The 16,873-nt window shown below is 39.7% G+C and overlaps 1 protein-coding gene across 1 annotated transcript in view; it reads right to left on the bottom strand.

Moving 5' to 3' along the window:
• Positions 1 to 16,873, bottom strand: part of ESR1 (estrogen receptor 1) — a 492,952-nt gene that overhangs the window by 431,682 nt on the left and 44,397 nt on the right. The window contains exon 2 of the mRNA XM_006882742.1: positions 5,209 to 5,399. Coding sequence (XP_006882804.1) covers positions 5,209 to 5,399 — 191 coding nt within the window. The remainder of the gene's footprint in view (positions 1 to 5,208; positions 5,400 to 16,873) is intronic.

The raw sequence follows: 16,873 nt of genomic DNA, 5'->3' as shown, positions 1-16,873 counted from the left end.
TATACTGTACATCCCTTAAAACCACAGAGAAAATGATAAAATTATTTGTGAGAATATTTCTATTGTTCCTCAAAGAAAGATCATTTCTACTTTCAATCTCCATAATTTCACATTTCAAGCTGACAGTATTTTCTTTTTTCATATTCAAAACGGTTTTTAAAAAATATTTTTCATACATGTAGTGGTTTAGCCACACTTCTAATTTTATCACAAGCACAAGAATCCATAAGTGGCACAAATGGTTACATGTTTGACCACCAACCACAGTTAAAATTTACACAGAGGACCAGGACAGATCTTAGAGTAGACTATGAAAACTGAACTAGAGTAACAAGAATCCAAAACAAAATGATGAAATGCCAAAGTCAAAGAGATGAACTGATTTCAAAGGGCAGCTGGAGGGACGGAGTAACATATTACAATACAATGTGCAAGAGATGGTGTTAGAGAATAAAAGGAAAGAAGCCACTCAGCATTTCTAAAGTTGAAAGAACTTAAAAACAAATTCAAGCCATGTGTTGCAATAATACGCGATACTATTGGCAAAATCTTGAATGAAGTCCAGGAAGCAACAAAGAAGATGGAAAGAATACATTGAATCATTGTACCAAAGAGAACTGGTTGACACTCAAAAACTTCAGGAAGTATCACAAAATCAAGAATCAATGGTAATGAAAGAAGAAGTTCAAGCTGTAGTGAAGGCACTGGGGGCCGGGAGTGGGGGTGGGGTGGAAGTCCCAGAAATCAACAGAATAACAATTGACATATTTCAACTGACAGATGCAGGCCTGCACACGCTCAGAAATACACTCCAGAAAATTTAGAGAACAGCTGCTTAGCTGACTGACTGAAAGAGATCTATATTTGTTCATATTCCCAAGACAGGTAATCCATCGAATGTGGAAATTATCGACCAATATCATTAAATCACATAGAGCAAAATATTGCTTAAAATTATAAAAAATGACTAGCACAGTTCGTTAACAAAGAACTGGGAAATTCAAACTGAGAAATTTAAACTGTGTTTAGAAGAGGTCATGAGACCAGGTATATAATTGTTGATGTCAGAAGGATCCTGAATGAAAGCAGAGAATACCAGAAGAATGTCTATTTGTGTTTTATTGACTATGCAAAAGATATTTGACTGAGTGTTTTATAACAAACTTTGGCTAAGCTTGAGAAGGATGGGAATCCCAGAACACTTAATTATGCTCATATGAAACCTATATCTAAACCAAGATGCTGTTTTCTGACCAGAGCAAGCAAACACTGTATGCATGGTTTAAAGTCTGGAAAGGTGTGTGCCAGGGTTGTATCCTTTCTCTATACCTATTCAATCTGCACACTCACGAAATCAGGATTGGAGGAAGACTCATGAATAACCTGCATTATACAGATGACACAACTTTGCTTAATGACAGTGAGGAAGACCTGAAATTCTTGCTTTGGAAGATCAACGATTACAACCTGTAATATGAATTGCATCTCAACATCAAGACAAAAATCCTCACTTCTGGACAAATAAGTAACATCATGACAGAGAAAAAAAAGATTAATTCTTTCATCCTGCTTGGATCCTGTGGTACCTACAGTCATAGTATCAGGAGACATGTTGCATTGGTCAAGTCTGCTGGCAGGGATCTCTCCAAAGCACTGAGGAGCAATCAATGATGCTAATTTGAAGCCCAAGATGTGCGTGAATTGGGCCATGGCCTCTTTCATTACTTGCTATGCATCTGGGTTACAGACAATGAGTAAAGATGACAGAAGAACTGATGCCTTTGATCTGTAGTGTTGGAGAAAAATACTGAATGTCCTATGGATTTTCAAAAGAACAAACAGGCCTTGGGAAAAGTGCAGCCAAATGCTGCTTGGAGGCAAAGATCCTCATGCTTCTTACCACTTATTTTGGGCATGTTGCTTGGAGAGGTTATTCTTTGCAAAGGGACATCATACTTGAAAAAGTGGAGGGTTATCAAAAAGGGACAGAGTAGGACTGTCTAATACAGCTTCCAAAACTATAAATCTTCACAAAAACAGATTGGCTCACCTTTCTCCCTCACAGCCATTGGTAGGTTCAAATCACTGAGCTTTTAGCTAACCAATGAGCATGTAACCACAATGGTTGTGGTTGTTGTTATGTGCCATTGAGTCGCTTGCGACTCATAGCGACCCTATGTACAACAGCCCTAAACTCTGTTCTGTCCTGTGCCAATCACACTGTCTCCGATACTCCCATCCCAATTGCCCCAGTCACTGATCAATCCATCTCATAGAGGGTCTTCCCCTCCTGCGCTGTCCCTCCACCCTCCCAAGCATGATGTCCTCCAAGAACCAGTTTCTCCTTATAACATGACCAAAGTATGTTAGACGGAGCCTCAGAATCCTTGCCTCCCAGAAGCAACCCGATTTAACCGTCTCCAGGATGAATCTGTTTGTTTCCCTAGCAGTCCATGGTACCCTCAATATTCTTCTCCAGCACCACAGCTTAAAGGCATCAATTCTCCTCCTATCCGCCCTAGTCATTGTCCAACTCTCTGATGGGACTCTTAGGAAGGGCAGAAAGAAAGCTTCACAGGTGAAAAAGCAAGGCAGCACAACAGAGATGAAAATCCCCACCCACACAGGTAACAGTAGAGTATCCCCAAGGCTGAGCTATGTACAACCACTATGGTACTAAGGGCTAAACACTCATATACGTAATTTTACCAGACTTATTATAATACATTTCATTGTCTTTTTTAAAGGCCATTAAAAATTAAAAATGTCCAGGTTGTATAGCACAGTTCCAAAATATGTTAAAGAGAACAAATCAATATTAAAAACAACCCAAACATACCTTTTAAAATAACCCTGGTGGACCTCATCTGCCACTCATTATAAGATATGAATGAACGAAAAAAAAAAAAAGATATGAATGAACGAAATTATTTCCCAGTAAAGGGAGGAAAAATAAACTGTGAACCATCTATAATTTTTGCCCAACATCAAGACAATAGCTGAGTGTCTATAACAATCTGTCAGTAAGTAGTCAATAATTTAGCAGACTCGATTTTTCGGTGAGGATTTAAGTCTTTGTGTACAGAACTGTGGTGGCTTAGTGCTAAAGATTTGGGCTGCCAATCAAAAGCCTTGTCATTAGAATTCACTAACTGCTCCATGGAAGAAAGATGGGTAATCTCCTCTCACGTGATTTACTGAACACCTGCTGGAGGGTCAGCTATGAGTCAGTTCTATCTTGAAGGTATATAACAACAGCACTTGCTTGAGTTTCATAAAAAGTGTTACACAAAATCTCTATCAGAAACATTCCCAGTACTTATAAGCTCATGGTCACTGAGACATTAAAAAGAGAAAAATGTGCTATTATTAAGAAAAATAGGGAGTTCTGGTGGCCTAGTGGTAAGAATATGCACGGCAGTCCCAAAGGCATGTGATTTGTATCCACCAACTGCTCTTTGGAAAAAGGATAGGCAATCTCCTCCAGTGCAATCAATTGCCTCTGAAAATCCACTGAAGGGTCAGCTATGGGTCGCTTTCAATTCAATAGCAAACAACAACAGCATTAAGGCAAACAGGTGTGAGCTCTGGTGGACCAGCGGTAAGCACCTGCACTGCAATCCAAAAGGCACATGGGTTGAACCCAGTAGCTGTTCTATAGGAGAAGTGTGGGAAGGCTCCTCCAGGCATTTACTCCCTCTGAAAACCTGCTGGAGGGTCAGCTATGAGTCACTTCTGACTCGATAGCACACAACAACCACCACATTAAGACAAAAACAGTCTTGAGTATTAAGCATTGAGTTGCTAACCAGAAGGCTCGCAGTTCCAATCCATCATTCACTCAACAGCAGATAGATACCTCGACCATACAGAACAGTTCTTTTCCGACCTCCAGAGTTCCTTAAAGATTTACAGCCCCACAGAGTGGTTCTCCTAGGTCCCATCAGACTGTCATGACTTCAAATTAGCTCAATGGCAAGTGGGCTTGTTTTAGTTTGGTTTGAGTATTAAGGCTGAACAATTTAATTCGTTTAGTCTTAACTTCTTAACTCGTGTGAAACAAATGATCTTTAATACAGTAAAACTTACGATGGAATAATATGCAGCATCCAGAAGTAACGATTTTGAAAAATTACTACAAGACATGGAGAAGGCTAGAGAGTATTATGCTGAGTGAACTAACCTTGTAAGGACAAATACTGCAAAGTCCATTGTTATAAAACCAGAAGGACATCTACTAAAATGTGTATAAATGTCTGAAGAGAATGGGGAAGGGGGAGGGGATGGGATAACGCAGAGGAAAGGGGAAATCATCAGAAAAAGAAATAATGCATATGAATATATAGTACAAGGTACGTTAAAGAAACACAATACATATGAATAATTATATAAAAAACAAAGTACATGTACAAAAACACCCAACAAAACATTAAAGAAATATTCTAGATAAAGTTAGGGGGGAAAATTATTGTTGTTTCCTTAAAGGAGTCTATGTAACTATACAGACACTCACAACAGACATAAAATGTAGCTGGCAGTATATCAAACAAGTTATAGTTGGCAGATAAGATACTATAAACATTATAGGCAAAGGATGAAACGTTACAGGGTAGTGCCACTCAGTGATGATTTGGTACAGATCCTAGGCCTCCTTCTCCAAGGCATTAACCATTGAGTCAGATTTTATCATCTTACCCAAAGATCATTTCATTGTCAAGACAACAAAGAGATGAAAAGAGAAAGATGAGGAAACAAGTTACATTCAAACTGGTCTGAGGCAGAGATCTGAATAGAAAATTTACCTAGACAAGGCCAAGTTCAACTGTCCACTTCTGAATGGACAATCGACATCACTCTAAATTATGAAAAGTGCAGCTGTCTGCCAACCATGAATTCCCACCAGCTGTTCTCCAATCAGTTCCCAGAAATCTTTTCCCCTCAGAGAGCAAGCTACTAAAGTCCCCTTCTTGAAGAGCTGTTCAAGATTATCTGGATGTGTCCAATGGAGGACACAGGGTTACTCATTCCCAGCCTGCCTCCCACCTGCCTGGCACCTGCCTGGCACCTGTCTCTTCTCCAGGTTTCCACCAAGAGGAGAAGCACATCTTCAGCGTTCTATCCAAACAGCTGGTCCAGCATCTTCTACCCCCAGCTATTTGCACTCTTAGAATCAGAAAATGGAACAAGTTGCTTTTGACACACTATTACCTTGAATACTTCTCTTGAAGAAGGCCTTACAGCCTTCACAGGACCAGACTCCATAATGGTAGCCTGATGCATAGTCATTGCACACGGCACAGTAGCGAGTCTCCTTTGCAGATTCCATGGCCATGCTCCCCTTGTCACCAGCACTAGCCAATCTCTCTCTGCCACCCTGGCGCCGGTTATCTGAATTTGGCCTGGAAAAAAAGTAGAAGAAAAAAACAAAACAACAAAAAAAAAAGAACAAAAAAAAAAGTGAATCCATTAACATTCAAAAAGCAAAACACTGCATTCTCCTCTAAAGAATAAGAGGCTTGGGAGATGAGGCAGGTCCACTTTATTCTGACATTTTGAAATAATGAATCATAATGTAAGCTAATCTTTCATTACCTCTTGCCACCTTCTGCAACAAAAAGTGTTTGCCTATTCTATTCACCTTGAGGGAAAATTGTTTATTGCAAACTTGTTTGAAAATCAGACTCCCCACACCAGAATACATTAGCCCAAATGTATTCAATGACAAAATGAAATTAGTTGGTTTCTAACAGATTTGTTCATTTTCTCAGAGCTTCACAATTAACGCAGAAACAGTAGAGACCGGTGCTTATTCTGATTCTAGATCGTACTACAGGTCTTTGGGAGGAAGACAAAGATGGAAACAGCTGGAGCATTTAAAACTCAGATGAACTGATGGAAGATGTCGGGTGAGTATAGAAAAAGAACAAGTCTATTTTTTATGCTGCTGCTATTCAGTAGCCCTAGAGCTTTTATCGCTTTATGCTATAATCAGAGGGCACAATTCTTTCATTTTCAATACTCTTTTTTTTTAAGAACATGCAGAAAGACAAGCACTGAGGGGCACAGATGGTGACACCAACTTTTAAAGATTGCACAGAGGAAGCACAGCCCAAAAATTCATTCTGAGACTGAATAGTAAGACAGTTCCAGAAGAACCAAGAATATTGGTGAAAATAAAAGTTTAAGGAAGTAGATTTTGTGAAGAAGGTGAGAGTAACTGGTAGCATTAAATGGGCTAGAGAGATGCACAAGCCCAAGGCTGATAAAATACAGCAGAGTTTTGCAAAGAGACACACAGCAAGCCTTCTCAGCGAAGAAGGTTAGCTACAAGCAAAAACTCAAAAGAGCAAACAGAAAAGAAAAAGAGTGAAATTCATTTCACTGAGAAGTTAGATGAGAATGATTTAAAAAAAGAGAATACTAGCTAACGAGGAGTGTAAAGGCCAGTGGAGAACTTTATTTAGGATGGAAGAGAGTCAAGGAGACAGAGAATGATTAGTGACGCAGAGTGTAGAAGGGGATACATTTGGAGCGAGATCGGGAAGAAGACTAGAGCAGGCGAGAGTAAAGACAGAGAGGGGACAGCAAAGACAAAGAGAACCGGAGCACGAGTGGACGAAAAGGACTCAGGAAAGGCACAGACTCAAATCAGTTTGTTCCTTATTCATGAGGCATGGGATCAGCAAGGTATGGGATTTTGCTAGGCACATGCAATCATATAGAGGAGGTGCATGAGAGTTAAAAGGAGCTCGGGGGGGAAACACATAGCACATTGCACTGCAAACCAAAAGGTCAGAGGTTCGAACCCACCACCTGCTCCATGGGAGAAAGATGGGCAGTAAAGGTTTACCGCTTTAAAAAGTCCCAAGAAGAATACTGTAAGTCACCATTGGCTGGTCTCAATGGTAGTACGTATGGATACAGGTATGAGTAGAAGTTGTACATCCTCAGAACCTGGTACAGTGCCTGATATATAATTGACGCTCGATAATACACTTGCTGCGCTACAGCGGCTTAGTGGTAAAACGCTGTGCTGCAAACCCAAAAACACATGGCTCTAATCTACCAGCTGCTCCCCAGGAGCAGTGACGAGCAGTTTCTTTCCATGGCAACTGCTCCTTCTGAAAACCCCCTGGAGTACCAGGTATGAATGGCTGATCATTCGGCAGTTACATGACAATGACAATTCACTTAGTAAATGAGTGCAAAGTGTCCCAGAGTGTAAAGGAAGGGAAGAAAGATACTGGTTAGACAGGTGGACTGAAGGACATGATGAGATTTTACAAAAATAAATAAACCTAAAATGAGATTAAGGAACCTTGATGACACAGAGGTTACGTCTTGTCTGCTGACTGAAGAAGGGATTCAAACCTACTAGCTGCTCCACAGGAGAAAGACGTGGCCATTTGTTTCCATAAGGAAGATTAAAACCCATTTCCAATAAGCCAATCCTTACTTATGCTGACATAAGAAAGAATAGAACTGCTCTGTAGTATTTTCAAGGCTGCAAATCTTTACAGAAATAGGCTGCCCTGACCTTTTAGTTGATGGCTGAGCTCTTAAGTACTGGACCACCAAGAGGCTCCTCCTGTAAAGATATTCTCTCTGTCTCTGTCTGTTTCTCTCTCTCTCTCTCTCTCTCTCTGTGTGTGTGTGTCTCTCTCTCTCTCTCTCTCTCACACACACACACACACACACACACACACTCACACTCACACACACACATTGCTGTCGGTCAGAATTGATTCATATGGAACCCTCTGGTGAGTTATTAGAGGCTATATGAAATGATCAAGGAAGCATTAAAAGAAGATGGAAGGAGTATACAGAGTCACTGTACCAAAAAGAATTGACTGACACAAGAAATTCATGAAACAACATATGATCAAGAGGCAACGGTGATAAAGACGGAGTTCAAGCTGCTCTGAAGGTACAGGCAAAGAACAAGTCCCTAGGAATTGACGGCATACCAGTTGACATATTTCAACAAACAGATGCTTCCCTGGACATGGTCACTAGGTTGTACCAAGAAATGTGGACAAGTACTTGGAAAACTGACTGGAAGAAATCATATTTATTCTTATCTCCCAAAAAAGTGAAAATTACCAAACAATGTCACTAATATCACACATAAGCAAAATCCTGCTGAACATTATCTAAAAACAAGTGGAACCGTGCACTAACAGAGAACTACCAGGAGTACAACCTGGGTTAAGAAGAGATCATGGCATTAAAGACATTAACGCCAATGTCAGATGGATCTTGGCTGAATGCAAACAGTACCAGAGCAATGTCTAAGTGTGCTTCATTGATTTTGCAAAGGCAGTCGACTGTGAAGATCACAACAAAAATTATGGCTAACTTTGAACATGGGAAGCCCAAAATATTTGATGGTGCTCATGTGAAACCTATGCTTGGACCAGGGGTCAGTTGTCAGAACAGAGCAAGGAAACACTGCATGGTTCAAAATTAGGAAGGGAGTGTGTCAGGAATGAGTCCTGTCTCCATGCCTTTTCAATCTGTATGTGAAACAGATCATTCAGGTGGCTGGACTTTATGAGGAAGAGTGTGGTATCAGGGCTGGAGAAAGACTCATCAACAACCTGAGTTATGCAGGTGATATAACCTTGCTTGCTAAAACTGAGGACCTGAACTGTTTGCTGAGAAGGTCAAAGACTGTAGTCTTCAGTATGAAATGAAGGTAAACATCAAGAAGACAAAGATTTTGACCACTAGGCCACTATGATGGATAGAGAAGAGATTGAAGTTGTTAACAATTTCAGCTTGCTTGGGTCCATTTCAGCATGTGTGGGTCCATAATCAACACTCTTTGTACCAGCAGTCAGGAAATCAAAAGATGAATTGCACTGGAAATATCTGCTGTCAGGGACCTCCCCAAAGTTCTAAAGAATAGTGATGTCAGTCTAGAGACTTAAAGTGCACCTTATCCAGGCATGGTCTTTGCAATTACAAGCTATGCATCAGAGGGCTGAGCAACAACTAAGGATGTCAGAACTTATGTCTTTGCGTTGTGGTGAAGAGCATTGAACATACCAAAGAAGAGAACAAAGAGGTTTGTCTTGAAAAGCATGAAACCAACTTTCTCCTTGGAGGCAAGGATTTTGAAGCTCCTTCTCACATACTTTGGGCACGTGGCCAGGAGGAACCAGTCCTTGGAGAAGGACATCATGCTTGGAAGCATGAAGGACAGTGCAGAAGAGGAAGACCCCTGATGAGATGGATTGACACGGTAACTGGGACAATGGGATTTGGTGAGGCAGAGGCAGTGAGACTGGCTCAGGATAGGCAGGGTTCAGATCTAACGTTCATAAGGTCACTATGAGGCACAGGGGACTCGATGACACATAACAACAACATAAACTGCATGAGAGGAGACTACCTATCTTTATCCCTTGGGGTAGCTGGTGGATTTGAACTACCAGTCTTTGGACTGACAGCATAGCTTTTTTTACCCTGTAGGCCTCCAGAGGTCTGGAAGACTGCCAGGTTAGAAGTTTTATGAGGCCATTCAAGTCTGTTCTATAAGGTCACTATGAGTGAAAAATCAATCAGCTTGTTTGCAATGGCGCTGAGTTAAGAGGAGGCATCCTGAACTGGAGTCAACAAAAGTCCTCATGGATTCCTGGTGAAGGAATCTTGAGATTGTAGCTTCAACTCAACAACTGAAAAACAGGCCACATTACTTCTCTTTGGTCTTCTCTCTCACAAGTCATTTTTTTCAGCTCAAATTTTATAACCTTCTCCTTCTCACTCACAAATACAGTCCACAATTTCTTTTGTTGTCATAGTTCTCAAATCACTTTTACCATAAAATTCACAAAGTAGTGGCTCCTGTGGTTGCGTAGGTCTTACACTGCCAATTTTTCCATTCTAAATAGCTTAGCTCTTAGTCTGGCAGCCTCATACATGAATCCTTCCTTTTTAAGTGATAGATATAAAATCCCGCTGACTCTCTACTTCACCAAGCATGACGTCCCTCTCTAGGGAGAGCAACTGAGTATTTCACCACTAAGCTACCAGGGCTCCTTCAGTGCCGTGTGGCTCTTACTAATTATTACAGTCATAGAAACTAGCTCAGCTGCCAGCATATCATATACACTTACTAGAGGAATGAATAGTATAAGTAAAGGCAAAGGTTCCAAGATATCAAATATCCTATCAGCCATTTCTCCAGAAAAAAATGCTGTGATTTTTTTTTTTTTGGTCAGCTTTTATTGTGATTTGTGTGTCAGTTTATAGAACAGATTGTGTTTTCATTCAGTCACTCATACACATTTTGTTTTACAGCATGGATGAAAATACCCAGGTTTTAACAGCATCCTTCCCACCTCCTACCTATGATTCCTGTTTTCATTCATCTTAATTTTTCTAACACTTCCTTTCTTACAAGTTCCTCTTAACAACCACTTCCCACCCCACAAACTTAAAGTCACTTGTCCTTGTTCTGAACTCTATGACAAATTCTCCTGCACTCCGGTGTCTGGAACCCATTATATCGCTTCTTCAATTGTGCATGCCTATCTCTGATGTGAAGTCATGTATGCGATTCACCTTTCCAGTCCCAAGTGGTTATAGTATACGATCTCCTCCAGAATAGGAACTCAATGACCAACATCAAATAAGTTAGTAATGATAGTCAATAATGAGTTAATTAGCACATCAATATAAAGGGAATATGCAAATGTCTGTCATGAAATTTTAGTAAAAGATGCAATAGCAAAGCTCATTTTCTCCAGATCTGTCAGAAATGTCTGCTGTCACTGCAATGACTTCCTTCTCCATTCTATCTCTGAGATGTTCCTGGAATACTGACATCCCATTCCAGATGTGGGCATGAAGCCAGAAGGCCTCCAAAACGATGGAGGAAAACTGCACAGCCCACATATTTACCCACCTTTGAGCAATCTCTTTAATCATCTTTGAAATCCTTGTGTGTAATATTGGGGATTATCTTTTTTATTACAATGTTTAAAATTTATTTTATACTGATAGCTTACAAAGTTCATATACATTGTTTCTCACTCTCTTCTTCAGTCACATTGTGCTTCATGCAATCATTCCCATGCATCATGTTTTAGAAAATTAATAACCACTGGACCTTGTCTATCATTACCCTGCCTTTTCAGGTCCCTTCCAGATCTTTCTCATTCCCTTTCACCTCTCTCCACTCATCAAATTGTACAGCCTTGTGGTTTCACCCATACTCATCCTCAGCCCTTGTTCCTACCCCACTTGGGTTTCCAAACATGCTTAACTAGTTATCCTTCTATTTTTACAACAATAGTCTTATGCAGTATTTGTTCTTATGAAACTGAGGTAGTTCACTCAGCATAACGCTCTCTATTCTCTCCCAAATTATGTAGTATTTTTTTTTTAAATCATTGCTTCTGAGTGCTGCATAGCATTCCATTGTGTGAATGCAAAACAGTTTCTCAATTCATTCAATTGTGTTTGGACATTTGGGTTGTTGCTCTGTTCTTGCAATTGTTAACAAAGCTGTTATAGACATTAGTGTACAAATCTCATTTGTGTCTAAGTTCTAACTTACTTCGCAATCACTTGTTATGCATCAGAGAGTTGGACAATGACCAAGGAGGATAGAAGGAGAATTGATGCCTTTGAGCTGTGGTGCTGGAGAAGAGTATTGAGAATACCATGGACTACTAGGAAAACAAACAGATTTGTCCTGGAAAGGGTTAATCTGGGTGGCTCCTTGGAGGCAAGGATTCTGAGGCTCAGTCTAACATATTTTGGACATGTTGTGAGGAGAGACCAGTCCTTGGAGAGGGACATCATGCTTGGGAGGGTGGAGGCACAGCGCAGGAGGGGAAGGCCCTCTAGGAGGTGGATTGATTCAGTGACTGTGATAATCGGGATGGGAGTGTCGGAGACAGTGTGATTGGCACAGGACAGAGCAGAGTTTAGGGCTGTTGTACATAAGGTAGCTATGAGTCGCAAGCGACTATGAGTCGCACGTAACAACAACAACAACAACAACATCAACATATCCCTAGTAGGCTGATAATCATTTCTAGAAACCCTGCTCTACAAAGACTGAATTCAAACTGAATTTCATGGCAAAATAATATGAGCGACAATGAACCAAAAGAGACAGATGAAATGGTTCTGGGGACCAAAACCCCTGGGCACCTTGAGTTGGCACTATTCACACTGTACAAAGAATTCACTCTACGATGCCCACTTGTCACCACTGAGTCTACTCTGAGTATTGTGATCTCAGGACTCACTTGCCTAAACTCTGTGCAGTAAAAAGGAACAGAGTGGCAAGATTCTACTTCAAGACTCGGAATTCCACACAAAAATAGGTCAGATATCAACCTGGACTTCTTTCTGTGGTTACATCAGTCCAAGGAGGTAGGAACAGTGAACAAGCCTTGTCTGACTGCCCCAGGGGTAGACATGGACCATTTAGAACCATGCCTCTTTGGAAGGAAATACTTAACACTATGCTTCGGTTCATCTCTCCGAGTCCCTTTTATTTCTCTTTTTTTTTAAAAAATTATTTTATTATATTTTGTGTGTGTACTGTTAAATCAGATCTGACTGGTACAGGAGGAGATGGCCCCTCCTTCTCCAGCAGAGCATCTGGTGGATTCGAACCACACACCTCTGAAATTGCAGTGCAGCTTCTTGCCACTAAGCCACCAGAGCTCCCTCATTTCTCTCTCTTTTGAAAGGATCAAAATTACTACTCAGATTGCCATGTTCAAAATGTCTTCAGATTCTTCCTTCCACTTGGGAAGCTTCAGACATCCCAGTTGAACCCTTATTATATTATCCTAAGTAAACGTTTAACTTGAATAAATATTCAAGTTGCTAAAGCATCTCTCTACTTATTAAATTATTATTTCTCATTGACTTTTCACAAGAGTTATAGAGTTTCTCAATCACAATCTTTATCCAAACACTAAGAAGCTGATCACTCTATCAAGCTATGTATATATGTTGTTGTTGTTGTTGTTGTTGCTGTTGCATCAAATTGGAACCAATCCATAGCTGACCCTCCAGCAGGTTTTAAGAGGCAGTTAATTGAATGGGAAGAGATTGCCTACCCTTTTGCCAAGGAGCAGCTGGTGGATTCGAACCACATACCTTAGGGCTTGCACCTCAGCTTTGTGCCAATAGGCCACCAGTGCTCTCTTAAACCTATGTATTAAGAGGTTAAATGCTCTCCAGCCTAGAGAGCTCTTTAAAGATCCTCCTGAAAGAAGCAGAAGAGAAATTTAAAGGAGGGATAAAGGGATAGTTTGCAACCACTAAGCACACAGATGGCTGAAGAATGAAACATTAACAGAGAAGATGATGACTCAAGTATGAGGGATCAGATTTTAAAAACACCACAAGACCACTGCACCTATGGAAACTAGAAACCCGTCTGACTTTGATTTAGTTCCATTTTTATGACATCATTTGACTATTAAACATTTCCAAATGGATGCCCTCCCGATAACCACTTTTTTCAACCAAATTAAGAAAGATGTTTGAAGGCCCTCATGTTGGGTCCAGGGAGGAGAGACTCTCTTGGATCAAGTAAAAACAGATCATCATAAAAAATATTTGCCAAGAAGATATTCATTAATCAAAACGAGAAGTTTGAAGCTCAGCATAATCAAATACTGTTGTTTTTCCAACCATAAATAACAGTACCAGTTAGCCAACAGCACCATTCTCCTAATTTGCCAAGGAATTTAAAAAATTTTTAAAGCCTTGGTTTATAGAGGAGATATTTTTAAAAGCTAAATTAAAAGAGCCAACAGATGTCCACTTTCTAGAAACATGGTTTAATTAAGTGGCACTAGGAAAACTTCGTAACATCCCCACTTAAAAAATCAAATTTCTAAAGTTATGTGCACTTGAAGTTTCCTCTATTGCCCCTTCATGGCATTTGCCAAAATTCCCAGCCCTACATTTGGGTGATTACTATTTGTTCCTCCTTAGTAGATAATATGGAAGTTCTGGTGGCAGAGCCTTTAGGGAGTCAAACTGCTAGCCCAAAGGCAGTGTCTCTCCAGCTGCTCGAATCCACCAGTGGCCCTAAAGGAGAAAAGCAATGCAAGTTCATCACAGGGTATTTACAGCCTTGGATACCCAACAAATGGTCAGCTAAGAGTTGGTTCTAATCTGATAGCAATGAGTAAATAAGTAGACAGTAAACTTCATGAGGGCAGAAATCATGTGCCATTTGCTCTCAATCTTAACTGACCCACAGTACAACCTTAATAAAGATTTGATAAATGTACCTCCTACATCTAATCCATTGCCAAATTTAATCACCTATATCTTCAAAACAGCATGTCTAGATGTCAGTAAGACAGCAAACAAAACAAGTACCATGCTCCTTTCACCACAGAAAGCATAAAATAATAACAATGAGCAGAAACTATCAGAACTCTGGAAAACAGCTAAAAAAATTACAGAAACCAAGTGAATGTGGAATCAAGGAAGGGGGGAAAAAACCAAACCCTTCAAAATGGTAGTAAAGACTAGTGACTGTTTCACTTATTTATACTCCCTCCATCCAACCCCAGCTCCCAGGCTGGTTTGAAAATCATTTGATCATATCCTGTAGGGCCATTGGCACACTCATGCTGGAAGAAGCTAATCAGGTCTTATTTCTCTCTTTTAACCCTCCAAGTTCGAATCCACAAGTTGTTCCATGGGAGAAAGATGGACAAGCTCCTTCAGTGTGATTTACAACCTCTGAAAACTTGATGGAGGGTCAGCTATGAGATGGTTCTGATAGACAGCACATAACAACCACAATCTGCTGAGTAGCTAGCTGCATAAAGGATTGAAGCAAGGTGCTCAATTCCTGTCACCATCTCAGAACTCCAGCAGGACAGAAAGGCAAAGGTATTGCCTGAAACACTTCAATGTAAACATCCACGTAGACCTGGGGCAAAGAATTTGGTTGAAACGCATAAGAGATGATGTTAGGACAGAGGGGTAAAGCCAGGCAGAATGTCGTCTGGAAATAAGGGCACTCAAAAGAAACCATGAGGAAATTCAGAATATTGTACAAATTCCCCAAAAAACACCACCTCCTAAAAGGCTTAAGAAAGGCATAGCCTTTCATGTAAACTGAGCTCTTGCTAAGTCTTGAAATAAAGCCATAGCACAGAGGTAATCTGCAAACACTGGGAAAGTAGTTTTATTTTCTGTTGTGTCACTTATTTGTTGGCTTTATTTCCATTTATTTGTTTACTTGATCTGTGAATTCTTTTATTTTCCTTTGATTCCTGACATCCAATAAAATCTCAATCTAAACACTAGCAAAACCCAAGATCAACCCAAATAAAAAAAGAATTCAGTTAACCACATGTATCAAAGAATACAATCTCTTCTAAAGTAATCTTAGCATGTTATTAAATATGTCGAATGCAGAGCAATATAGTCTTGAACAATTGGGAACACTCTGAGATCGACAGAAAACCTGGTTTCCAGAGAAAGCACCACATCAATACTCAGATATTGCATTTTGGTACACATTTAAAGCATATAGAGAAGCAGGAAAAGGTAGTTCACTCAGAGGAACAACTCAGTGATAGAAACTATCCATGAGGAAGTCCAAAGACTTTAAAACAACTGTATTAAATATGCTCTAGGAAACTAAGAGAAAAGATGAATACCTAAAGGACATTGAGAAAATGCTATAAGATCAGGATGAGAATATTAATAGAGATCAAAGCAAAAAAATGAACCAAACTTAAACTGTCCATTTGAAAAATACAATAAGCAAAATGGGAGAAAAATTCACTAAAAGGGTTCAACCTCAAATTTTAGTAGACAGAAGAAAGACTTGATTAACATGAAGAAAAGACAATACAGATGAGCAAATCTAAATAAAATAAAAGAAGACGTGGAGAAAAGAATGAAGGAAAGTCAACAGAGGCTAAGGAATTTGTTGGACACCATTAAACAGATGAACAGACAAGAATTATTGAATCCCCAAAGTTGATAGCCAATTTCTTATTAGAAGCCATCAAAGTTAGAAGGCAATGTGATGACATATTGAAATTGCTGGAAGAAAAAGAAGAAAAACTATCATATAAGAATTCTGTTTATCATACCATCATTGCTTTCATAATGTAAATACTATACTGTGAACAAATTAAATGTCTTTTTTTTTCTTTTTTATTACCACAGGAGTGGCATCCACTTCCTAAACAACATGACCCTGGAAACTATGAACTTTGATAAATGTTGATAGTTGTAGAGGGGCTTCAAGTCTTTTGTTCACCGGGTTGCTATGAGTTGTGCTTTACTTGAAAGCAATCAACAACAAGAGTTTATGTTAATGTTGATATTTTTCAGGTATTTAGACATTGTGTTAGTTAACCTAAATGCAAAAAGTAATAGGTGGTATATTTAGAGTTGAATTTTAAGGGGTTCCCTAATATGTATACTATCTTTTTATCTGAAATGATAAACTACGACCTTGAAAGTGTAAAAAAAAAATCTGTATACTCGATTTGATGGCACCTAACAACAACATATGTTGAAAAACTGTCCTTCAAAAGCAAAAGAGAAATTAACATAATCTCAGGTAAGAATGTCAAGGGGTAGAATTGTTACCTGGTTGGTTGATCACTATCTTCCTCTCTCTCTCCCTGCTTCTCTCTCAAAGGAGAAGACTAAAAGCAAGGAAATATGAAGTAAAGGGAAAAACAGACGCATCATGATAAAGAAGCCCTCTTCTTAGGAATGTAGGGAGTCCAAACCCCAACCAATGCCACAGGTCTACAGGCAAGGTAAGGCTACGACCAGTCTCAGAAGAGTAGGAGCTAATAAAAGGCAGTGCCCACCTGACGTGGCCTTCTTTTTTGGCTGA

This window comes from Elephantulus edwardii, unplaced genomic scaffold (assembly GCF_000299155.1).
Source record: "Elephantulus edwardii isolate Elephantulus edwardi_28Jun2011 unplaced genomic scaffold, EleEdw1.0 scaffold00024, whole genome shotgun sequence".
In the NCBI taxonomy this organism is placed as follows: domain Eukaryota; kingdom Metazoa; phylum Chordata; class Mammalia; order Macroscelidea; family Macroscelididae; genus Elephantulus; species Elephantulus edwardii.
The sequence above is the reverse complement of the archived record's forward strand: the minus strand, read 5'-3'. Positions and strand labels throughout refer to the sequence as shown.